This window comes from Dioscorea cayenensis, chromosome 17 (genome assembly GCF_009730915.1).
Source record: "Dioscorea cayenensis subsp. rotundata cultivar TDr96_F1 chromosome 17, TDr96_F1_v2_PseudoChromosome.rev07_lg8_w22 25.fasta, whole genome shotgun sequence".
Classification (NCBI taxonomy): Eukaryota; Viridiplantae; Streptophyta; class Magnoliopsida; order Dioscoreales; family Dioscoreaceae; genus Dioscorea; species Dioscorea cayenensis.
Genome location: NC_052487.1, coordinates 1,583,527 through 1,608,496, shown reverse-complemented (window position 1 = coordinate 1,608,496; position 24,970 = coordinate 1,583,527). Strand labels below are relative to the sequence as shown.

The 24,970-nt window shown below is 33.6% G+C and overlaps 5 protein-coding genes across 8 annotated transcripts; 1 reads left to right on the top strand and 4 right to left on the bottom strand.

Moving 5' to 3' along the window:
* Window positions 1-4,551: 4,551 nt before the first annotated feature.
* Window positions 4,552-5,609, bottom strand: LOC120280467 (nuclear transcription factor Y subunit C-4-like). Its single transcript, XM_039287320.1, has 5 exons — window positions 5,552-5,609; window positions 5,137-5,385; window positions 4,970-5,037; window positions 4,683-4,877; window positions 4,552-4,566 (listed from the first exon to the last, which is right to left on the bottom strand). Exons 1-5 carry the CDS (start codon window positions 5,607-5,609, stop codon window positions 4,552-4,554), a joined length of 585 nt encoding a protein of 194 aa, XP_039143254.1.
* Window positions 5,610-9,514: 3,905 nt separating this feature from the next.
* LOC120280596 lies at window positions 9,515-14,895 on the bottom strand. 4 transcript variants are annotated; one of them, XM_039287472.1, is made up of 6 exons: window positions 14,605-14,895; window positions 13,889-13,969; window positions 11,724-11,818; window positions 11,233-11,541; window positions 11,059-11,135; window positions 9,515-10,734 (listed from the first exon to the last, which is right to left on the bottom strand). In XM_039287472.1, the coding sequence occupies exons 4-6, from the start codon at window positions 11,537-11,539 to the stop codon at window positions 9,691-9,693; spliced, it is 1,428 nt and encodes a 475-aa protein (XP_039143406.1). In that variant the 5' UTR covers window positions 11,540-11,541; window positions 11,724-11,818; window positions 13,889-13,969; window positions 14,605-14,895; the 3' UTR covers window positions 9,515-9,690. The 4 variants fall into 4 exon arrangements, with proteins under 4 accessions (XP_039143406.1, XP_039143404.1, XP_039143405.1 ...); XM_039287470.1 differs by having other exon boundaries at window positions 11,666-11,818; window positions 14,605-14,894; XM_039287471.1 differs by lacking the exon at window positions 13,889-13,969.
* Window positions 14,896-15,174: 279 nt separating this feature from the next.
* Window positions 15,175-15,758, bottom strand: LOC120280964. Its single transcript, XM_039287927.1, has one exon. It carries the CDS (start codon window positions 15,719-15,721, stop codon window positions 15,308-15,310), a length of 414 nt encoding a protein of 137 aa, XP_039143861.1. The 5' UTR covers window positions 15,722-15,758; the 3' UTR covers window positions 15,175-15,307.
* Window positions 15,759-18,653: 2,895 nt separating this feature from the next.
* Window positions 18,654-19,267, bottom strand: LOC120280975. The gene has a single exon (XM_039287935.1). The coding sequence runs from the start codon at window positions 19,236-19,238 to the stop codon at window positions 18,786-18,788; it is 453 nt and encodes a 150-aa protein (XP_039143869.1). The 5' UTR covers window positions 19,239-19,267; the 3' UTR covers window positions 18,654-18,785.
* A 679-nt stretch (window positions 19,268-19,946) lies between these two features.
* On the top strand, window positions 19,947-21,190 carry LOC120280466 (probable aquaporin NIP-type). The gene is made up of 5 exons (XM_039287319.1): window positions 19,947-20,072; window positions 20,162-20,383; window positions 20,485-20,682; window positions 20,791-20,852; window positions 20,968-21,190. Exons 1-5 carry the CDS (start codon window positions 19,947-19,949, stop codon window positions 21,188-21,190), a joined length of 831 nt encoding a protein of 276 aa, XP_039143253.1.
* The last annotated feature ends 3,780 nt before the right edge of the window (window positions 21,191-24,970 follow it).

Here is a 24,970-nt window from a genome sequence, read left to right as displayed (position 1 = left end):
AGTCATTGAAAAAAATTTAACATGCAGATCAAAGTGCAGTTGATGAAAAGAAGATTGATGAAAGAATTAGTCACCCATGTTAGTTAATTAATGTAAGATTTGCATTGAAATGGCTTCAAAACTAATACAATACACACATATATCGATATATGTAAGTATGCTATCACACACTTATGCATATGCATTGATTGATAAGGTTGTCATCTTAATTTCTAAGAAGCACATTCTAAATATAACGAAATAATATGAGCCAATTGAAAAGTTGCCAATAAAAATTTATAATCTTTATTCTATGCAAAACATGCTATAAAGAAATATTTAATTTATAATTGAACAAGTTAAACCACAGAGAGTTACAATTAAACACTAATATTAGTTTATAACAAACCAAACACACACACATATATATATATAGCATGCACCCATGCATTTACGTATACATGCATGCATTGATTGATAGATTGTTAAATCTTTCCAAGACGCTTAGTGGGCAGTGATCAAGATGAACGATCACCGCTAGGACTAGTCCTCACTCCCGTAGTTAGCCATAAGTGGGACCGCCAAGCTCTTCAATGCCGTCGACCATGTTCACTTCCGCTCCGTGATGAGTGTACAACATTCATATATTTTATATCACTTTGTACATTCAATTGGCATGAATTAGAGTCATATAGTGTGTTTCGCATTAACAGGCTTAGGGTAGCACTTCAAGACAAGAGAGCAAAAATAAAGCATTTTAGACCTCAAACGATGAAATTGGAGCTCATTCGACATTATTTGAATAAAAACAAGGCAAAACTGGGTGGTTTACGGCCAACCTTATGGTCGCAAGCCAATTCCAGAGGACCTTACATGCATGCTTATGCCCGTAAGGAGGATTCATAACCAAATCTGAGGATCTTACCATGACTTACACCTATAAGGATGCCTGTAAAGACCATCCAGTGGAGCTTACGACCACAGCACCAGTCACAAGAAGCAACACAGTGAAGCTTACGGTTTAGCGCTTACGGCCGTAAGCTGGACCGCAACACAAATAGAAGACCTTACGGAAGTGACTTACGGGCATAAATTTTCTAGTAAGGCTCCCGACTATCTTCTCTAACTCTCTTACGGCCACGTCCTTACACCCATAAGCAGCCTGTAAGCAATCGTGCATAAATATACCTGATGAGGATTTTTACGGCATCCAATTCTTTTCTTTTGGGTGATTCTTACAGGCGAAGTAAGGGAAGATAAGAGACGAACCTCCGGCACCTAAGGAGTGATTTCAAGGGGGATTTGCTCAACATTTAAGGGGATTGAAGATCATAACCGTCCAGTTCACCTTAGCAACGTGCTTGGAAGCTTACCCAGGGTTTCTCTTGCGATTCTTCATCGGTGCGATTGAGAAGAGGGTTTTCATGGATTTCATATTTCCTCCTATTATTTGTATCTTGCATGCTTGCCCTCCATTAATGGAGGGCTAATTTGTAGATGTTTGGGCATAGTTGAACTATAGGGTTTATACTTTTAACATTAGTTGTTGGACCTTTAATGCTTTAATTATTTTCCTAATTGTAATTATACCTATTTGAGTCTAATTGTGTGATTGAATTCCTGATTGCTAACAAAGTGAAAGCCCTAGCTATCATGTTTGGTATTGCTACGTGACGAGAAAAAATTTCCACCTAGTATAAACTTGTCACAATTCGAGAAGATAGTAAATACACCTCTAACTAGGGTACTTTGTAGACTTTATCTCCCACAATATTTACAAGTGGGTTAATGATAATCTCCGTGCTATTTGCAATCATGTGGAGTGGATTTTAGGAGATATCGTATTTCTGTTATGTACTCGGATTAGGGGTAATCTCTCTCTTTGGGGAGATTATTAGTTTAAGAGCTTAGGCTCGGCATCCAACGGGATTGGAGATCGTAGCCGTCAAGCTCATCTTGGTGGCGTGCGTGGAAGCTACCTCGGCGACTCTCCATCCTAGGGATTAACAAGGGGGTTTTCATGGATCCTATGTTTACTCCTATTCTTTGTATCTTGATCATGTTTGCCCTCCATCAATGGAGGGCTAATTTGAAGATGTTTGGGCTTAGTTGAATTTTAGGGTTTACTTTTATGACTTTGGTTGTTGGATTTTTTTTATGTTTTAATTGATTTCTTATTTGCAATCACATCTATTTGAATCTAATTGCGTGTTTGAATACTTGGTTACTAACGAGGCAAAAACCCTAGCTATCATGTTTGATGTACTACGTTACGTGTAGAAATACCCATCTAGTATAGGCATGCCATAATTAGAGGGAATTGTGAGTAAGCCTGGGTATAGGGTACTTTGGAGACTCTATCTCCCTCAATTCTCCCGAATGAGTTGTTGATAATCTCCGTGCTCTTTGCAATCATGTGGAGTGGATTTTAGGAGAAATCACATTTCTGCTCTGTATTCGGATTAGGGATAATCTCTTTCTTTTTGGGAGAGATTATCTACTTCAAGACTGTCATTAGCTCACGGTGAGGTTTCATAAAGTGTTAATGCGAATGTGTGGATGTCTGAGCACCTATTCAGTTACTCTTCGCCTGAGCACCTATTCAGTTACTCTTCGCCTAAGAAATCGAGGTTTAGTATAATTCGGGAAACCTCTCAGTTCAAATAGGATTGCATACCTATACAACATTTGTCCTGTACTTCATAACCCTAAACGGATACTACGTCCGGATATCATCTCTTCCCTTCATTTCTCTCCGGTTTTATTTCCCGTATTTTCTAGTTTTTTTTCGGTTTTGTTTACATGCACCACTTCACTCGTTAGGGCAATTTTTGGATTTAGAATTATTACTAGTATTCACCTCCTTCTCTGTGGACTGATACTCTGCATTTCAAGCATATTTTATTAAGCAATCGACATGTACACTTGCGTGCATCCCTATCAATCATAAATCATCCTCAGCAAACAAACTAAGAAAGAAAGGTTGATGATATCTTTGCAGATGATGCCGAAGGAGAGAACGTTTATACGACCTGTCTCAGCGCTTGCTCATCTTTATTACCATTCATTAAGCTTCTTGGAAAGATGCAACTCGATCGATCGGTCTCTGCATTTCATGCATGCCTCTATAAGATATATATATATAGATCTTTGATTTGATGCAAACTAATAAGAATGTCTAATTGCACCTCACTGTACCTCTGGCTTTGATTCCACTGGTGGCATTAGGAAATAATCACATCATTCATGATATATTTTATATAGAGCAGTAATGTATAGCCCCATTTTTGTAACAAATTAAAAATATATTTAAATTTTTGTTTGGTGTTTATAATGGATATCTTTAAATTTTACCAGCATCTCTCACACGGTATGTTCATGGGAATTATTGCTTGAATTGCCCACATCTTATGTATCTCTTTTTCATTGCCCACATCACTTTGTTTGTTTTAATATCTCTCTTCGTTCTATATTGATTATTTTATCATGGGATTTATGTATTTTTCATTTTTTGCGCTAAAGAAATGCTGAGATGCATGGCTGGTTTAGTTTGTGTTATATGTCTGTGTATGTGGTTTAATGTATCAAGAGAAGATAAAGTATAATTAGAGAACAATCAAATATATTTTTAGTTTTGAATGAGGACCAACTAGCAAAGAGATTACAACTTGGGCTGAACTCCTCTTTTGTTTCAACTAATAGCCATTTATAATATCAAGTAAAAAACTCGCATATATATCATTATTATATCCTCATAATATCTTGAATTATAAACTTATAATAACCAAACCAAATAAATAAATAAAACAGGCAAAAGCAACGAGGACAAACTAAAATTATGAGGGACTGTGGGCTAGCTCAGTGGTAACTACTATACAGTGTGGCTGAGAGGTCTCGAGATGGAATCTTTCACCTCGTATTGCATTTGGTCCCCTATGAAAGTTCGATTATGTGTAAGAAATACATGTCGTCCTTCCCTCCAGAGTTCCATAGCAGGAGGGTTTATTTCTATGAGGTCATTCAAGCTACCATACCTAGTGCATTTCCGCACCTTCTACATGTCTTTTGATTTGGTGCTTGTCACTTTTATAACTGAAATTATGGATTTTCTTAAAATATCAAATATATTTAACTGAAACATTTGATTTGTTATTTCGTGTCTGATTTATTAAAACAAATAATATTTAATTCGTTGTTATACATCTATTATTATAAGTGCTTTTCTTTTTGCAAAACTGTGCTAGAGCTTTTTGGGAGAAATAAGAAAAAGTTGTGGATCAAATTATACACTCCACTTCTGGTTAAGTTCTCATAGTGTTATTTATGAGTCTGATTTGTTGGTGATGATTTTAAGTTGAATCATTTCCCTGAAACATTCAAGATAATTGGCAAGCAACTTAATATTGATGAAACTGGATCATCAGCTACTCATTATTCAAGAAACACAACACAAACACAAATAAAAACAAAAACACACAACAGCTTTGGGGTGTGCAGTCCCCAAAGCAGACACAACAGAAACCATTGACCAACATGAGAAAACCAACCAGCTTCATCCTTTTAGATTCCTTCCTACTCATCACTTTCCTGAACATGAAAAATATCATAATTTATTAATAAAATAAACAAAGAATTAATCTGAGATCAATATTCTATTCTCTAATAATAATAAGAAGAAGAAGAAGAAAAGTACTGATAATTACCTCCTGGGTGTTATCATCGGTGACAAGGTCGGCAAGGAAATCAAAATAATCAGTGTCCAATATAGCACCGGCAAGATCTGCCTTCAGTAGAACGTTCCTTGTGCTCTCCTTGCGCAGCCATGACCTGACTGTCATGTCCATGATCAAAAACTCACATGCTTTTCCCAGGACAACTGGTGCACTTGCACTCACCATCTACAATTCCAAATTATCCAACAAAATTAAACATTTCTTATTAACTTTAATCCCTCCCTAAATAAAAAAAATAAAAATAAAAAATTGCAAACCTTCACAGATTTATCCAGCTTCATCACTTTCTTAATCTTTGTCAAAGGGAGCTGATTCTGTTTACTAACTGCAGAGAATTAAACAAGACCAAAGATGAAGATGAACTCAAGATGGTAAGCTTGAAAAAAAATGAGAATATTAACCGAAGATATAAAGATTTATAGACCTGGAAGGCTATCGATTTCCCTCATTTGGTTCTGCCAAAAGCTCTGGAGATGCTTTCTCTGATGCTCATTGAGACGCTCAGTAGTCTGCAGGCGAAGTTCACGTTGCACATCATTGATCATCACATGATCAGTCTGAGGAGTTTTGGGAACCTGGAGATAGTTGTAAACCTGGGAAGCTTCCTGATCAGATGCTGATGGTGGACAAGAGCAACACACTGAGAACTTTGAAGGAAGACCATCCATTGAAACTGCAAAGATGGAAAAGCCAAAGAGAAACAGGAAGAGAAAGAAAGAGATAGACATGGGTGTATATTGGTGTGGTTCTCTCTGAGTCCTTTATAAATAGATAAAAAGAAGTGAGAGAAATCTAAAAAGTTTGGTTGGCTTTGTGACATCACTGTGTTGCTGTTTTACTTGCATCTAATGAGATTGCTGCACTGTCACCCCTTGATTGACTCGTTTTCAGTGCCATGTTTTTGTTCTCTATTCCTTTCTCCAGATTCCTCCTTTCAAACCCATCCAAATTTTCGGTCAATGGTTTTTTAAATATATCTATATATTTGCAAAATATTTGTTTAAAATGTTTTTTTTATGAGTATGTTATGCAAGTGTTTATAAGTTTTTTTTATATAAAAATAAATAAACCATAAATTTATTAAGAAGAAATGAAACAGAAACAGAGTAAAAAAATACAAAGCAAAACTAAGTGTTTATAAATTGGTTTGATCATAATCTCAATTTTATACATGTTTTAATATGAAAAATAAAGGAAGAATGGTCTATATATTAATTTTTAGATTTTTTTTAAAATATATTATTCATTTTATTAGTATTATCTCAATATATATATAGATAAGAAGATGGATTAAATTTATAAAAAAGAAAATATATGTTGTCTCATAAATGGCATTGAAGATAAATTAACTAAGTACTTTTGTGACTATACTGTTTTGAATTAGAGCATATATTATTATATTTTATTGAAATAGATCGAAACAGCATCCTACTTTGTGGGACAACGGCAAAATATTGTCGAGATCTCTTAATTTGTCGTCTTGCTGTTGACATATAATAAAGTAATTATGATGGTTTCTTTGATATGCTTTAATTAACAGTTTGGCATTCTTGAATTTTTTTTTTAGTTTTTATCCACTATTTAAATATTTTTTTTTAATTTTTGCCCAAACTAACACTTTATTTTTATAATATTGTTTAAATGACTCTGAGGCTATTTTATTTATCAAAATGGCCTAAAATCACATTAATGCCCAGTCAGTTCCCATGTGCTGACTGGATTACTGACTGGATATTTTTTTTAAAAAATTCTGTTTTTTACATTTAATCCCTCATCATTTTTATAATTATTTAAATAACTTATTTATGGTTTTTTAACCCAATTTTTTTAAAAAAATTATTATTAAAATAAAAAATATTATTTGAAATTAAAATTATTATTATTAACATTAAATTCATTTATTTTAAATTTTTTATTAATATTTTGATTATTATTGAAGTGGCAATTAATGAAGTATTAATTATTTAAAATTAGTTTTATGATTAGTAAAATATTATTATAATGGGAATTATTTTAAATTATTTTATTAATAAAATCACATCCGGGCGCACTAATTAGTGCTCCGCCGTTTGGTACGCCGGTATCCCACTCGGTTGGGTGTTTTGGAGGCCGCATGCAACTCTCCCATCGTTCAAGACATGTCACTTCTGGATGGCTATAGGTGAGCCACCAGGACCCCAGTTACTGATTTTGCTGAACTTGACGAAACTTGACCAGAGGGGGTTTCATGTGGTGCCAAATAGTCACATTATAATAATAGTATTTTACTAATAAGAATAAAAATAATTTTAAATAATTAAAACTTCATTAATTGTCACTGTAATAATAATCAAAATATTAATAAATAATTTAAAATAATTTCTCTTTTAGTAAATCTTATGTTAATAATAATAATTCTAATTTCAAATAATGTTTTCACTTTTAATAATTTTTTTTAATCTATTTTAAATAATTTTTAAAAAGATGAGGGGTTAAAATGTAAAAAAATATATTTTTTTTAAAAAAAAATACCCAATCATGTGAAACTAAATCAGAATAGTATAAGATTTATTTATTATTTATATTTTTCTAGTAAAGTAATTTTACCAAATCAAAACTTATTGATATATTGGCTAGAGTAATAAGGGTGATGGGTCTTGAGTTCAAGATTAGCCACCATTGTTGTTATTAATTTATTTTTATTAAATATATATTATTGAATGTTTTAAATCTTTGATACTTTTTTTCAAAAATTAAAATTAGTTAATGTGGGATTAAATTTAAATCTCTTGGAAAATCATATATTTGATTGAAATGGACCATGAGGAGGTAGAAATTGAAGAGATCTTATTATGTACAATTTTTTTTTATAATAAAAAATTAAATATATAAATAATAAATTTTAAAAAAAAAATTAATAATAGTTTGTTACCAATGTTTAACATTATGTTACCATGAATATTTTTATCCTAATTTAACTTTTTTTTTAATTAAAATATATTGTTAGCTTGAAGATTTATAAAAAATTATAATTAAAAGATTTTTGTCTTGTAAATTATGATGGAGTGAAAAAAAAAATTTATTAATTTAAAAAAATTAAATTATTTATTTATTACTCAATATATTAGAGAATATTATGATTTTAAGTTAATAATATATTTAAAGATACACATGATTTTAAAAAAAAAAAATATTGTAGAAAGGATTACGGTTTTAAATTAACATTTACACCATTGCACACCATTGAAATTATTTTGATTTGTATAATAATATTTTTCTATGTAAATAATTTGGTATAAATTCTACTTATTTTGAATAATATTAATAATGGAAGTGAATAATATTTATAAAAGGATTGTGATGTTAAATGATAAATTGTTTTTATAATGTTTAGTAACAATGTGACCACAAGCATGCGTAGCTCAATTGGTTAGAGCTTCTCTACATGAGCAAGAGATCATGGCCCATGGTGTTCCATTCTTGCCAAAGCCCGTGATTGTTAGTAAATTAAAAATATATATATATAATAATAATAATAAAGTCGACCCACCGGAGACCCAACTCTATGGACAGAGACCTAGTAACCTGGCGGGTTAACTCACTAGGTCACAGGTTGAGAAAAGCTCAAGCTTTAATCAGCTGGATCCCGTTCCGCCGGGTTAGCTGACCCACACCCTGCATGAATACAAGGACTGGGCATTCAAATCCCGGCTTGTGCATGACTCGCACACAAGTTTAACAATGGTTGTGGCATTTGTCCCAATTAAAATAAAATAAAATAAAATAAACTTTGGAGTTGAACAAAAATCCGTAACTTGCGGGAAAGAGGTATTAAAATCATAGCAATAAATTTTCACAATGTAGAATTAAAATAATAGCAATAAAATTAAACCAGGACGATTCTCCTAACTGGGTTTTGGAAAAAAATGGGAAGTTCACTGTCAAATCCTTTTACAAATTCCTTATTGACGGTGGATTGCGTAGTCCACTCTACTCGCATTTCTGGAAAACTCGTAGTCCTAGCAAAATAACTTTTTTTCTCTGGTTTCTTTGGAGAGGATAAAAATTCTCACTCTTACAAATCTTTTTCAAAAGAAGGTGCAACTTTCAAAACACCTCCGATACTTGTGTTTTTATGCCACAATGCCTCGGAGGGACCTTGATCATCTTTTTTTCTTAATTGCACCTTCTCAAACCCGAATCCGGGCATTTTTTTCTTCAACTCTTTGACCCAATCTTCCCTCCACAATCTATCCCTCGCTCTGGACTACCGGTTACCATCCATTAATCTTCAACTCGATGCATCCGGGATTTCATCTCCGAGCGATCTTATGGAATATCCTGGATTGAGCGAAATACCCGTATTTTTTTCAACTTAATACTTTTACCGCTTTCTACACTATTATTTTTTTAAATCGCTAACATCGTCTGTTCTCTTGGTTTTTCTTTAGCTTACCGTAGTAACGCAATCTCTTTCCGAGGCATCCCTACGAATCAAGCGCTCTCTCAATTTCCTTAGTGCCAGAGTCTCCACTCATTCTGGCGATCAAGATCCAGATGTAACACAGGAGTAGTCCCTACACCTATCCGATTGGGACGAGCTCGATGATCCAGGGACGGTGTTTTTCAAATGCATCCGACTTTTTATCTTTTGAGCTTTTCCTCGTTTTTCAGTACGTTGTTGTTATGTTGTACTTAGTTTTTGTTCCTCACCTCCCGGTGAGAGGGATCGTCTCATCGTATCCTTTCTTATTTCGATAAAAGTGCTGGTTTATCCACATTTTTTTCAAAAAAATAATAATAGCAATAAATTTTCAGCAAGGTAGAATCAGCAAGGTAGAATTAAAATCATAGCAATAAATTTTCACAATGTCACACCTGCAAACATGAACAGGGAAATGCTTCTATCATCTCCATTGGAGATGCACTAGTTTATGCATAATTGCTAACTACACATAAGCTAGCTATTTATTCTATAACATTGTTAATGACTTTGAAGCTAGAGATCATTCAGCAGCTGGAACAGGTCCTCACTGATGCTCGGATCAAAACCTGAAACACAATCATCAATTGCTTTCTCTGCTGATGAGCTCGCTCCGATAATCTTATTGATGTTCTCTGCAGTTTGCTGTTGAACGGGATTCACATTGGCAGGAAGATCAGAGACATAATCTTCCCTCAAACTGTGCACTCCCAGTGCACCTTCAATGTTTGAGTGATTATTGAGAGCAAAGTCTACCTCTTCATTCTGGTAAATAGCATCAGGATTTGGAGACTCAACTACAGGACAATTCACTCTCCGGGAGCTCTCACCTGCAAAAATATTGTTTTGAGCAAATTCTGGTAAGTTGAGTAAGGTTTGCAGCATGCCAGCATCTTCTGTAATGTTCAATTCTTGCGCTTGCAGTGGGAAGGGTTCTTTTGGTATGTTAGGTGGAACTTGATATGAGCCAAATCCGATTGCCGATCCATAGACATTCTGCATTTCAGCTGTGTGGTTGAGGAACAAATTGTTGTCACTGTAGTCTTGGTTTTGCAGTAAAGTGCTATTATAGTTGTTTTGCAGTGAAGGATTGGGGCTTGGTTCCCAGTTCAGCTCGGCGTTGTTACCATTATTCGAGAAGCAGACATTTTGTTGGTACACCTGATTGATTGGGAAAACATTTTGTTGGTGTGTTGCATCGTTTCGAACATCTGATTGAAGAGGAACAACGCCAGAATTTGAAGGTGGATGGCAATGGTTATTTTTGCGTCTTCCAATTCCAAAATCATGTGCTTGCTTGAGTTGGTCATACAGCATTTTCTGCACAAGGTTCCTTTGAGCAGCCTCAATCAAAGGCAATGACTCCAAAGAAGAACCATCATTCTCTGTCACAGCAGCAACATTCGGGATTATATCAAGATTCTGTGGCCTGTAGAATGATTGGCCGGGGGAAGCAGTCCTTCGCATAAATAAAGTTGTAGGTATGCGTCCTGTTACTTCTGTTGGCAGCTCAGAGATGTCATCCACAAGTGCTGCTCGCTGAACACGTTTTCTATGTTTCTGCGTATAAAATTAAGCAGTTAATCTATAGCATTTGGAATGTGTAAAATTCAAAACTAGTGGCTTCATGAAGGTTTTTTTTTTTTTTTATATATATATCACGAATTTGGGACTCTAAAACTAATTGGAGGCCTTCAGATATAAGCTCTCTTTCATATAGATATCAGTTTTCTCCAACATGAATTTATCTATGCATCGTGCAAGGATAAGCCTAGTTTAAGGGGGAATATTCAGTGCTTGTATAAAATGCAACTCAAGATGGAGATAAATTAATGCATTCACATTTAGAGAATGCAAGTGAAACACAAGAAAATGATAACACACCTGGAGGTGACTCCCGACATGCTTTACAGTCAGGCCATCAACATTCATCAGATCAAGTATTCTTCGAGGAACACAATCTGTGCAGAAAATAACAGAAATAGGGAGAAGAGATTAAACATGTAAGTTCAACTTCACCAAGACAAAGCACTTAAATCTTATCTCACGCGGCCTTACTATCTCCAAGTAATGTGACAGCAACAAGGAACCTCTGATGGAGATCAGAATCCCAAAGTATGCGATTCTTTTTTTGCCCAGTTTGCTTTTCCAGATTGGTACCAACATTATTATCACTGTTGTTGTTCTTTCTCTTAGCTGGAAGACGATTGATATTTGCTCTGACATTCATCACCTTGGCTTTCTTCTTCCACACATGTTGCCATATGGTCTCAAGGCCCGCATCAGTCAATGGCTTTGTCAAATGAAAAGAAGCTCCTTGGCTAAGAGCTTGAGACATGATCACTGGGTTACCATCAAAGCACATTGCTACATGGTGAAATTAACAAGAGTGTCAAGAAAAATATTTCATTATCATCATTATTATTATTATTATTATTTTAAGAAGAGACAGCTATAAATTGGTATGAACATTTTTCAATGCTACACATACAAATTACTGGAAGTTCAAAATCAAACTTCATCCGTGAGATCAGCTCTAAGCCACTCACACCAGACAGGTGAACTTCAGCCAGGACAAGATCAGGCACAACATTGTTCCCTTGTAAAGTAGAAAGAGCTTCAGTCGAGCTCTTGCATGAAGTGACTGCAATTAAAAAGTTCGGCAATGAATAAAAATGACAAAGTAGTTAATAACAAGAATAACAAGTCAAATTGATGTCAAACTTATTTATGCTCTTCTATCAGGTCTAAGGGAAACCCTCATGTTCAAGTAACACTTGTCAACAGTTCATAGTGCATTTAGAAAGCATGTCATCTGTTGCATATTTGACCATCAATTGGTAGACACTAATCTGACTATATAGGAAAAGACAGCAAACTCTTATCACTCCACATTTATTACTTGAATAAGCATTGAAGAAACTCGAGGTCAACCACAGAAAGCCTGGAAAAATCCCAAAAAACCCAGAAAGGAAAAAAAATAAAAAAGAAATAATCAGAAGTAGTAGCAGAAAAACAATGGAAATTAAACATTTCAAGCAGTATATAAGATTAAAAAAAAAAAGAAGACATTATCGCATCTTGCCTAATAAAGATCTCAAAGCCTGAAAAATCCCAAAAAACCCAGAAAGGAAAAAAAATAACAATAATCAGAAGTAGTAGCAGAAAAACAATGAAAATTAAACATTTCAAGCAGTATATGAAATTAAAAAAAAAAGACATTATCGCATCTTGCCTGATAAAGATCTCAAAGCCTGGAAAAATCCCAAAAAACTCAGAAAGGAAAAAAATAACAATAATCAGAAGTAGTTGCAGAAAAACAATGGAAATTAAACATTTCAAGCAGTAAATGAGATTAAAAAAAAAGACATTATCACATGTTGCCTGATAAAGATCTCAAAGACATTCTATTTAAATCCTTACACAAACCACCCCACAAAGAATAAAAAAATGACGTGCCGAAAACGACAAGAGCGATGATTCGAAATCTTATAAAACAAAGACTGAATCCTTAAAAGGATCAAAACATGAGATAGAATTGAAAGGGGATTGAAAGGGATAGAATAACGAGGGACTTCACCTAAAGCAAAACTGCTGCAGAACCTGAAAAAGAAGCAAAATTGGAAACAAGCACCTGAAGCTTTCTAACATCAGAGTTATATAAAAAGAAAATTTCAGGTGAATAGAAGAACTAAGAGGATAAAATCAAAATTGATTGAAAAGAAGATGGAAAAAACCAAAAAGAACATAAGCATGCAAAACATCTGACTGATAAGCCCTTGATGCTACCACCACGAACTTGGTTCTCATGCAACAGTTTACCTACATAACCACGTTCCAAGAGCCTCCCCTCAACGACCTCTAGGCTTTGTAGATCATCATCAACAACCATAACCTTAAAGCCAGTAGGGAGGCCATGGACTCCCACCCTACCATCCATGGGAAAAATTGGAAGAAGCAAAGGAGAGAAAATCAAGGTTTCACACACAAGTACAAGTGCAAGGTGGCATTTTATAGACGAAATACAGATAAGTATAAGGTGAGGGAGAATAGAATCATCACAAATGCCACAAGACATTTACCCCCTCATTTATTGTCTTTCCATTTCTGACTCTTACTCCTTTAATCATATTTAAGGATTTTATAAAATTCATCTTAAATTTAAGTACATAATCACATTCACTAACAAGGTTCTTGAGTGTTCAAAAACTAACAAAAATAGAAATAAGTATATTCACATTTTGAGTTTTGTTGCATCTTAACTGTGTATCAATTGCTAAAAATGTTTTTGTGAAAAAAAAAATACAAGATTACACTCACTGAGAATTTTAAGAGAAGAAAGGATTTCAAGAGGTCAAATGGATAAAATACTGGGATAGAACTTCCCCACCGATAATATCCTATTCTTAAGTCAAAACACATGCTAATGTAATGATTTATTGGTAGACAATCCCCTAAAAGTGAAGGATATCAAAATGGAAGTGCAATATAGTAATATTAGGGAATCGACCGGTAATGAAGACAAACAATATCCACATAATCATTTTCACAAATCCCTTTATCCTGATTATGTCAGGGCTTTGCTTTACTTGGTTTCTGACAAGCTGAGAAGGTGGCATTCAAATTAATGCATTAGTCATCAACTATTCTCTAGATCAACACCATAACATATAATCTCATGGGGAAGATTTAAAAAAAGGAATTTTCTGTCCACCTTAAGAAGATTTGATGAGTTATACATCATGCCATTCAACAAAACAATTCCTTCCAAGGAACTCAATTTCTGTGTAAGCAGCTGTTCCATACAGTAGCAAAAGGAAACATTAGAAAGTGGGAAGTTTACATTTCCCAAAGAGTGAAATAAGAAATGGAGTTCTTACACCCAATATCCAAAAGGAACAAGAAATGAAGTCTTAAGGTCCTCATATTTTGCATCATTTCATTCACCACAACAATTTCTCTCAAGGGAGTAGCCATTAAATTCTTTCAACCATGAGGAAACATAAAATAATTGCAATTTTCATTTTTTTCAATCAAATGAAACAGCAGGAATCAAGATAAAAGATGGATGTCAAACAATATCTAAGTTATTCATATATTGCATTCGATATCCATAAGGAAGAAAGAAATCAAAGATATTACATCCTTTTGCAAGATCAGACTATTTTCACATCTAGTCATTCAACGAAAACAATTCATAACTCAGTTAACTGGCCAAATAAAACATAAACATTTAACAGTTTAATTAAAAAAAAAAATCCTAAAACAAGATACAGAATCAAGGAAATTAGAACAACAGGATCCTAATTAGAAACAAATCCGAATAGAAAGAGCAAAAGAGATGCAAAAGGGGCTTCTAAACCTAAATGGCCATATAAATAAAAGAAACTATACAAACAAACCAAAGGAAGAACATTAAAGATGGATTACCCTCATTGCCATGCAAAATCCCAAGGATATTGACTCCATAACTGGATCAATTGGAACTTCCAGCATCTTCAATTTACACCAGAGTGATGACACTACTCCATCTCTACAAAATTCCGCTGCCATCCTGAAATAGAACAGAAATAGATCGTTAAAGACGAATTTTTGATTCATTTGAACTATAAACCCTTGCGAATTTGCATCAAATTGAAGAACTGGTTGAAACCCTAATCCCCTTTTCGCTCTCGTTCGCGCACACACACTAAAGAGGATTTCCTTTTCATTTTTTCTCTTCAAGACCCCAAAAAAGGCGAAATTACTTACCAACTCCTCACATTTTATTAAATTATTATTTTTTTTATAAAAATGGATAAACCATGAAACAAAATTACATTTTTTTTTTAAACAATACTAAATATAAAATATGAAATTATTTTTAAATTCTCAATGAAATGTAAACATTTCTTCAAATTATTTAATTCTTTTTTCTTCCAAGATTTCCAAATTTACTCCTTAATTCAATTGACTAATGACTTCATTTAAGATAATTTCAATTAATTAATCCACAAAAAAACTCAATTTACCATTTAATTTGCTTTCTTGATAATCATACAATATATCCATACACTTAAACAAACAAGGAAACAAAATTAACTTATTTACAGTTCATCAAACTTATTACAATCACTATATATATATCTAATAATTAACTTGGAGCCACAAGATGACTATAGATATGAATCATCATCCTTCTCTCAAACTCAGTACAAGACTTACTAATCTTAAAGACCTGATAAACACTATTAGTTTTCTTCTTCTTCTTTGCTGCTGCTGCTGCTGTCAATGGTGCAGTTGGGCTCTTTTTCTCACCAGCTAAAACTAGCATGGCATTAACATAAGCATCCCTTAGCCTGAGAAACAGTTTGACAGGAGAAACAACCTTCAATCTCAGTCTACAAACTCTTCGAGACACCGTCTTCAACTTCCAACACCGATGCCGGCCTTCGCCGAGTATAATTACAGGTAGCTTCTTCTTCGAAGAGTACGAAGAGTTTTCGAGCTTTTGATAAGTTTTCCGGCGCCAGTAGGACTGTAAGCCAGTGAAGACTTGAGAAGTCATGGTATATTGAGATGGCTAAGTAGTGTAGAAGATGAGATGAGAGACTAGTGGACTCTTTGTTGGGGTTTTATAAGAATGATCAAGGGTTCATGTTTATTAATTATCATGTGGAGGTTGTATTTGTTGACTTGGAATGGTGAGTCTTGGTCAAATTATTGAGATTTTGACCAAGTCACATGCTTGGAGTTGCAAGTGTTCATAAATTTCTTCTTAAATGTCATTTTCTTGATCGCTATGACTAAAAACCTATAGATGTGTGTATATATATATATATCTTTCTATATATATATATATAATTACTATTATACCCTTGTAAAATTTATTTTTTGTTTACTTGTTATCTCATCATATCAGTGTTTTCAGACCCGGACCGGACCGGGCGGTCGGACCGGGTTGACCCGGACCCGGCCTTAAAACCGGTCCGGTTCAATATATAAACCGGATTTTGATAAAACCGGGGTTGAACCCAAGAACCCAGGGCGATCGAACCGAGTGACCCTACGGGTCATCAACCCGGGTTTGCACCAATTTTTTTAATTCTTATTTTATTTTTTTATAATATATTAATGTTTAGGGGGTTATAATGTAAAAATTATAAAAACTAAGAAAGGGAGAGACCAAGGGAATATTTTTATTTTAATTTTTTAATGAATTTTTTTAGTTGTGTATTTCTTTGTGAATATTTTTATGCTTCTCAATTAATTTTATATTATTTTTATTATTATGTTATTGGGTGTATTTTTACATTTTTAATGTGGTGTACTTCAATATTTATTTATATAAAAATACTCACTTAAATTTTTTTAAAAATCATGTTTTTTTATTTTTTTTATTTTTTATTCTTCAATATTTAATTTTTTTAATTATATATAACTAAAAAAATTATATTATTTTTTTAATAAAAAAATTATCGACTGCTCAACCCCTGGCTCAACCCTGGGCTGAACCCTCGACCCTGACCCCTACCCTTCTCCCGAGTCGATCACGGTCCCGATCTCGAAAAACCTCAGATCATATAATTGATATTTTAGGGCATATTAGTAAAATTTATTTAAAAATGAATGCACATCTTTGACATTTTTTTATCTTTTCTTTTTCTTTTATGTTTAGAAAATTTATAAACTTAATGAATGATAAAAAAATTAAAACTATTTATTTTATAAAATAACATTTTTTTAGAGTATTTTATCATCTAATTTTTGAAAATTACAGTTTGAATTTAACGTGGAGCATTCGTGTTCATCGAGCTTTTTATTTAAAAATAAATGCACATCTTTGACATTTTTTTTATCTTTTCTTTTTCTTTTACGTATGAATTAAGTTATATAAATAGGTAGAGATATAGATAGATATATAGATACAATGCAACATCATTATCAAAGTGATATAAATATATAAATCCAAAATTTTGGAATGATATTGATTTGAATTGGTCAATGGATAATACAATGCCTTCATTTATAACTTTTGGTGAAGTGTCACATTAACACCTCATTTTTGGCTTTTAAAAATTATAAAATAAGTGTTTACAAAATAAGACATAAAGCTAATTATTTTTATTCTAGTTATTAGTTATAGGTGCAAGTTAATTTATAATCCAAACCCATATGATCAATTTTATGGGAGTACATACACAATCAGAAGTTCAATCATTTGTTTGTGCGCACATCCTTAATTATATATATGTTCATCATATTTATTAAATAAATAAATAGATAAAATAAAAACAAAAATTTTTAATTATGCCTCAAATCTGTCCAAAGACTGCCCCAAATTTCTAAATTTGAGTTTAAATTTCGGAATTTGGAATGAATAGACTTGACTAAAAATTTGTTAGAATTGAATGGAATAGAGAAAAGGAAAAGAGAATGTGAAGATTTATTTTTTCTATGTCTACTTGAATATAATGATTGATGACTAGGATGAAAGCAAAAGTTTATTTGCCTGTAAATTTTAATTATTTTATATTTTCATTTTTTATCAAACTTCAATGTTGGACAATTAGATGCAATCAATTTGCCAACAACTTGATATAATTATGAAACTTTTACTTAAAAAAAGAAAGAAAATTATCGGTCTAGTTGATCGGACAATTAGACCCATATACAATAATATATTTGCTTTTTATAAAGTATGACTAATATGTTCTATGCTTCTTTTTAATCTTAGTTGAAGTATGTCTTATCTAATTTAATGGTTAATTAAATAAGAAAGTCAGATTTATGAAGATCAATCATGATCTGAATAAAATTTATGAAGTTGCAATGTTTTGGTTAGCCATCTTTTTCTCTTCAATTAAGCATTGATATTTATTAAATGCGAATTAAATACATAAGGCAACATCAGACATGATATTTTTGAAGCAAGAATCATAAAATTAAATAGTAGATCTAATAATATTTCAATTAAAAATTGTGGATCAATAGGTTGTGGTTTATCATTTTTTTTTAAGATACTAACCTATCTTGAGGAAAATAAATTAAATAATTTGCTATCCAAAAAACAAAGTTTTTCCTACTGATATATGCTTATACAATTTTAAACATGTAATTATATAACTTAATTTGAAAACCAAAACAAATCTCTCTCTCTCTTCTAACTTAATGTTGAACTTATATACACATTCACACAAAATATGTTTAAACTTTGTTAATCTTCTCATTATGAAGACCAATAAAACAAACCAACAATTAAACACCATAGAAAACCAAAAACATTGTTACAAATCATGACCTTAATTAATTATTTGCCATCTCTACAATACACGCATAAAATGATACAACAAACAACTCTTCTTCTAAAAATTATTTACCAATCAACAAATTAAAAAGGTATTTATCATGAAATGGCCACTTTATATATATATATATATGCAAACACACACATAAAACTTTGTAATTAATCTTCTCATTATGAAGATGAACAAAACAAAGAAACAAATATACAACTTGAAAACCAAAACATGTTACAAATGATGCTCATAATTATTCACCATATCTCTGCAAGAGCACACCCACATGAAATGATACAACAAAGTAATTAACCCTTATACTTAAAGACTTAATTAATTAACAGCTCTAACAACACTAACACAAGACTTATCAAGCTCTCTAGGAGCAACAAGACTATTATATATATGAATCATCATCTTCCTCTCAAAGTCTCCTCTCACTGAACCCTTCTTTAGAGCCTTAGGAATGGCCTGTCCTAGCTCTCCACCACTACTCTCCTTCTTCGTCACTGACCTCGGTAACCTCTTCTTTTCTCCGGCGAAAGCCAGCATACTACTAACATAAACATCTCTTAGTTTGGTTAACAATCTCACCGGAGATAACACCCTCACCTGTAATCTAAAAGTTAGCCTTGCCACCTTTACTCTCGGGCGATGGCTTCGCCGTCCATCGCCTAGCCGGACTTCTCTCTTCTTCTTCTCCGGTGACTCTTCAATCCTCTTGTAGTTTCTATGCCTCCAATATGACTCCAAACTCTTGTAAACTTGTGTGGTTATAGCTCCCATACTTGGTTTACTTTTGTTTGATTGAAATGCAATAGAGAGCTTTGTATTTCTTTTCTAGTGTGTATATGTGTATATATGCATGTGTACATGAAGGTTAATATTGACTAGCTAGAACTGTTCTCCTTTGACTTTTTAAAAGACACGCAAATTAAAGCCGCAAAACTTTGAGTTTATTGACTTTTTTATTTTGGCTTGGTCTTGGATGGCTGCATGCATCTTATCTCTTTATTAGTTTACCCTAGCAGTCACGCTCATCCTTTATAATATATCCTTTTCTTAGTAAATGCTAATGCAACATGGATTAATTATACAAACATATAATATATATATATATATATATTCAGAGGGTGGTTTGAATCTCAATGTCTTAATATATATAAATATATGCATATATGAGATTTGGTATTTATCTAAAAATTTATAAGTCTAAAAACTAATTTATAAGTTTGACAAGATATATATATACATATAGATTAATTATTAAATTTTTAAATTTTTGAGATAAAATTTAAACTTAATTAAACAGATAAAATTATTTAATAAAACTGTGATTAATCCACTATATAAAAAAAATTAAATAGATAGAATTTCCAAACAAATCCTCACAAACACAGGAACTTATTGTTGCATCACAAACCTCCAAAAACTCCACATCTACAGCCAAAAAAAAGGAGAAACAATCAACAGAAAAGAAACTAGCATTAATCAATGTCTTCCCCATTTGATCAAATCCAAGAAGAAGATCTAAGAAGAGTGGAGCAAATCAAACCATCTTACTCTTCTCCTCACAATGGCAGCCTCTTCTCTCCTGACATCATTCTTGTTGCTCAAAAGGTTATCTTGATCACATTTATTAATTGTTTTTAAATTTTTTTTCACTGTATAATATTAACATTGACTTCTGATCATTTACTATTCTTCAGATGGTTGCAGAAGCAATAGGGACCTTTTTTATAGTTTTTGCAGGATGTGGATCTGTGATATTAAACAAAAAGGATGGAACCATCACATTTCCAGGCATTTGTATAATCTGGGGATCAATTGTAATGGTCATGGTTTACTCTTTGGGACATGTTTCTGGTGGTCATTTTAATCCTGCAGTAACTACAGCTTTCACTCTTCTCAAGAGATTTCCTTTCAAAGAGGTAATTGATTCACTTCTCACCATGCATTTATATATCTCCAATTTATTATTTACTTATTTTAATCTAATTATGTATATATATATATATATGTATGTATGCAGTTGCCATTCTATGTATGTGCACAAATGATAGGATCTATATTGGCAAGTGGAGTGCTGTTCTTGTTATTAGATCCAAAGCCAATACAATTCTTTGGAACTGTTCCTGCTGGGACAGCAATGCAATCATTTTGCATGGAGTTTATAATCACTTTTCTCTTGATGTTCAATGTCTGCAGTGTGGGAACTGATGACAGAGCAGTCAGTATTCAAAAATTTTCCCACATTAATTAATATTCTTTTTTTCCTGCAGTAATTTTTTAAGTTTAATTAATTAGCAGTTTTGATTTTTTTACTTTTTTTCTGCAGATTGGAGAACTAGGTGGAATTGTTGTTGGATCAACAATATTACTGAATGTCTTTGTTGGAGGGTACATACACTTTATATGTTTTCAATGATTTAATTGGTTTGAAATTGAAATATAATTTTATTTATTTTATTTTATTTTATTTTATTTAATTAATGTGTGTTAATTATTTGATTAGGCCAATATCAGGAGCATCAATGAATCCTGCAAGGAGTATTGGACCAGCTATTATAATGCATAATTTTAAGGACATTTGGGTGTATATTGTAGGACCAGTGATTGGGGCAGTGGCCGGAGGTTTTGTTTATAATTTTCTTAGATTTGTTGAAGAACCACCAAAAGAGACCATTAAGAATGACTCTTTTTTTAATGGTAACACATCTAGGAATGATATTTGCTAGATATTATAAAATTTTAGTTATATTTTCTGTTTTTTTTTTATTTATTTTGTTTTGATATTAATGATTTTTTATTTTAAATAAAAGATGGAGTTCTTGTTATTTTTATTTTCATTTTGGATTAGGAAATGTGATTAAAATGCATATGAATGCCATTCAATGTACCATTGTTCAAACCCGTGTATCTTCACGTGTTCTTATTAATTTAATGGGCGGTGGTGGCTTGAGAAATATATTTTTAGCATGGAAAAAATAAAAAAGTTCTATTCCAAGAAATAAGAATCCATCTTGTTTATTTTCATTTTGAATTTTTAATTATTTTTAATGTTTTATCAATATAAAATTATTAAATATTGAGTAAGTTTTTTCTACTAAATTTTAAAAAATAAGACAATCACCGTTAGTGCATTAGATTGCCATATGTCACGAGACTCAAGTGTTTTTATTAGATTAGTATGATTTATGTGAATCTTTAAAGTTTGTAATTACTACTTATCAAAAAATTAAAAATTAAAAACTAATCTAAACTTATTAAAGTTCATGCCAAAAACCCCTAAATATTTTTTTTTAATTGGTAATTTTAATATGAGTGGAGTGGGCTAATATAAATGAGATGAATCACATAATTCTGTCAATTTTTTTTATATTTACTTAAAGAGAAATTATTTTCTACTTTGATTAAAAAATAATTCTAATTTTTACCATCTCTTTTCAGTCTGATTTTGTAAAATATTTTTTAATTTCAATAGTTTTTTAAAATTATATACCCATCCTCCCTTCAAAAACCTTGAAAGCGCAAAGAATTTCATTAAAATTAAAAATCTAAAAAAAAAAAAATAGGGAGTTGGACTAGCTAGGATGAAAAATTTTTAATGGCTTCAGAAAAATTAAAAAATATTTTTTTAAACAAAATACATAAGTTATATCAAGGCTTACATATAAAATATAATACTAATAAACCGAAATACAAAATATAATGTTAATAGATTAAAGTGGAAATTGCCAAAAAAACCCTTTAAGTTTGTAAAATTGCCAAAAACACCCCGTTAGTTTTGCAATCCCCAAAATCCCCCTCCTTTTAAACTCTATGTTTTTCAAACCCCCAAACCCTGTAACGGATGTGAACGGAGTGAGTTTCAAATTTTTTGGACGAAAATGCCCTTGCATGGGGAGTCGTGGCTGCAGCCATCTCGGCGATTTGAGAGGAAGTGGGCGGTTTTCCGTAGGGTAATCCCGAGAGACGAATTTAGTTGAGCCTTTTACTTGCTTTTTCTCAACTCACGTCTTCAGCTTTTCCATTTCAAGTCGTCTCCGAAAGTTGTCTCTCACCGGGAAAGCCTCCTGAATTGGCATTTCATCGCCTTTTCCCTTTCCACCGAGATCTCGAAGGAGAAGTCCCCCAAGCAACTAGTTGGCATTTCATCGGCTTTGAAATCTAAGGTATTGAGTATGGTTTTATGTTAATTGTTCATTACTAAAGAAAGATTTTTTTCGGTTTTGTTTTGTGCTCCTGCTTTTTTTGTTGGAAGATATTGAAGTCTGCAGGGGATTTCTACCTGGGGTTTTTGTTAGTGTGCGAGGAGATTTCTCGGCTAGGGTTTTTGTTTTGTTTTTGCATTTTCAGTATGTATACACTATCGAAATAGTTTTTTTCGATTGTTATGATTTGTGTAATATTTATAATGTACATTTCCCCTTTCGCTTTGATATGGTTGCAGCTTTTACAAAGGAGGTCGACGCTTTAAGAAATGAGATGTTACGCTTAATATTTGTTGTCTCTGCTTTAAGTATTCTCGCCTCTGCTTTTAAAAACAATGGGTCTATGTTTAACATGTTATATCTCTGCTTTAATAACCGAGAGTTTACCGCTTTAAAAATCTTATATTTCCGCTTAAACTTTTGTCAATACTGCATGTTGAATGTGTTGTTATTGTCGCAGTCTTGTGATTATGGCGGTCAACCCTAGTTAATGGGCGATGCTATTTGACACCTGGGTCATGGAGACGTTAGTGAATTGAAAGATAACATGACCCCTCGACTTTGGGGAGATTATTCGAAGGACACCGTTTGCGGCTCAATCGAGATGGAAGCTATATACCAAGAGAGGGCCCTTCTTGATTCTCTTTTTGCAAAAGGTACGATGGTCGCACCAATAAATTCGGGATCGGGAAAGCCTCGCTGAGTTTTGCAGACCTCAAGATGCTGGCCCTCGTTCTTGGTCTCGTATGCGATGGCGACGCAGCTGGTCTTTTAGAAGAAGAAAACCAGTCGCCGTTCAAGGGCTGGTGATCTATCAAAGACCTACGAGAGACACGAGACTCCATCAAGAGCACTCTAGTGCAACTTGTTCGACGGAGGGAGAAGAAGATAATTTTGTCAAACTCCCCGATGGTGTACCTCATGGGGACAGCTCCTCTTCCCAAATACATCATGCTCGGTTCGAATCGGATCGTTGATTACGTCGATGATCTACCGTACCCATGGGGCGATGACGCATGGGCGCGAGCGACGCACAAGTGGCTTATGGAGGATATTCCACTGAGCGTACCGAGTGCAAGATAGATGCTGCCGGGAAGAAGACCAACACGTGGTACATCAAGGGTTGCTCTGATCGCGCTTTAACGTCCCTGGTTTCTACGAAAGTGACCCGGAGCGAGGAAGAAAGTCCGCTTTTACGAAGATCCCAAGGATGTCTGTACTACGGTGAAAGTACTTCACCGAAGCAAGCGACGGTAGAAACGAGCTTGTCATCGCTCGATGGAAAAGAGGTAATAAATCATGGACAATGTTTAACATAAGTCTTTAATGTTTAAACATTTTTATTTAGCGTTTAACTTTAGTATTTACCGCTTTAAAAACTTATTCATACCTGGGTTTAAATATTTTTGTTCTCCGTTTAATTATATTCTATATCGTTTAAATATATAAAGCAAATCTGTTTAAATATAGTTTTTATAGTTTAAAATGAATGATTTACTGAAATTGTTTTGGTTTACATATGTTAGTTTCCCGAGCTGGTTCCGCGAATCGTCAAGAAGAAATATTTGTTGGGGCCAACCGACGGATGGATGCCATTGCTCCCGGGAACCACTTGCTCGAAGCGGGATGAGGAGGCGACCTCATCGCTATGCTCTGGACGCCTGCTCTCCTATTTCCGCCCCACCACGCGCACGACGATTCCTCGAGCCGGGAGAAGCCCTCCCCTACCCCGTAGATCGCAACAACCCCCTACCACGACAACGAGCAGGTCCCCCGACCATGGCGGCCCTCCGGCAGTAGGCCCTCACCGTGACATTAGGGCGAAGATGTCACCGCGAACTCTTACGCAGTACGCCAGATATTGACGACCGAAGTTTCCTCGACTTGCCGCTCGTGTTGAGGCGCGAAGGACGTTCACAACCGGCCGCGCCATCCCTCGAAAAGAACTGAAGCACCGGGACTGAACGAGGCGTCGAATGTGACGACGACTGACATCATTGGGAAGGTCATTCCAAAGGCGGCCACATTCGAAGAGACTTGTGAAAAAGAGGAGAACAATATCGCCTCTGCCTCCACCGGGGTCGACAATGAAACAATAGCAACACCATCGGCAAAATGATGTTGTTGTTGAGAAGGACATCGTAGATGATGTGGCGTTCATCATTGCTGAGAAGGTCGCTGACTCTCTTCTCGATGAAATCCTCGACCGGCTGGAATCGATCGCCGAGATTGCGGCATCAAAGATGGACACAATCCACGAAGATCAAGAACAAGTTAAGGGTGTGTCTCCAAATGATGCTCTGT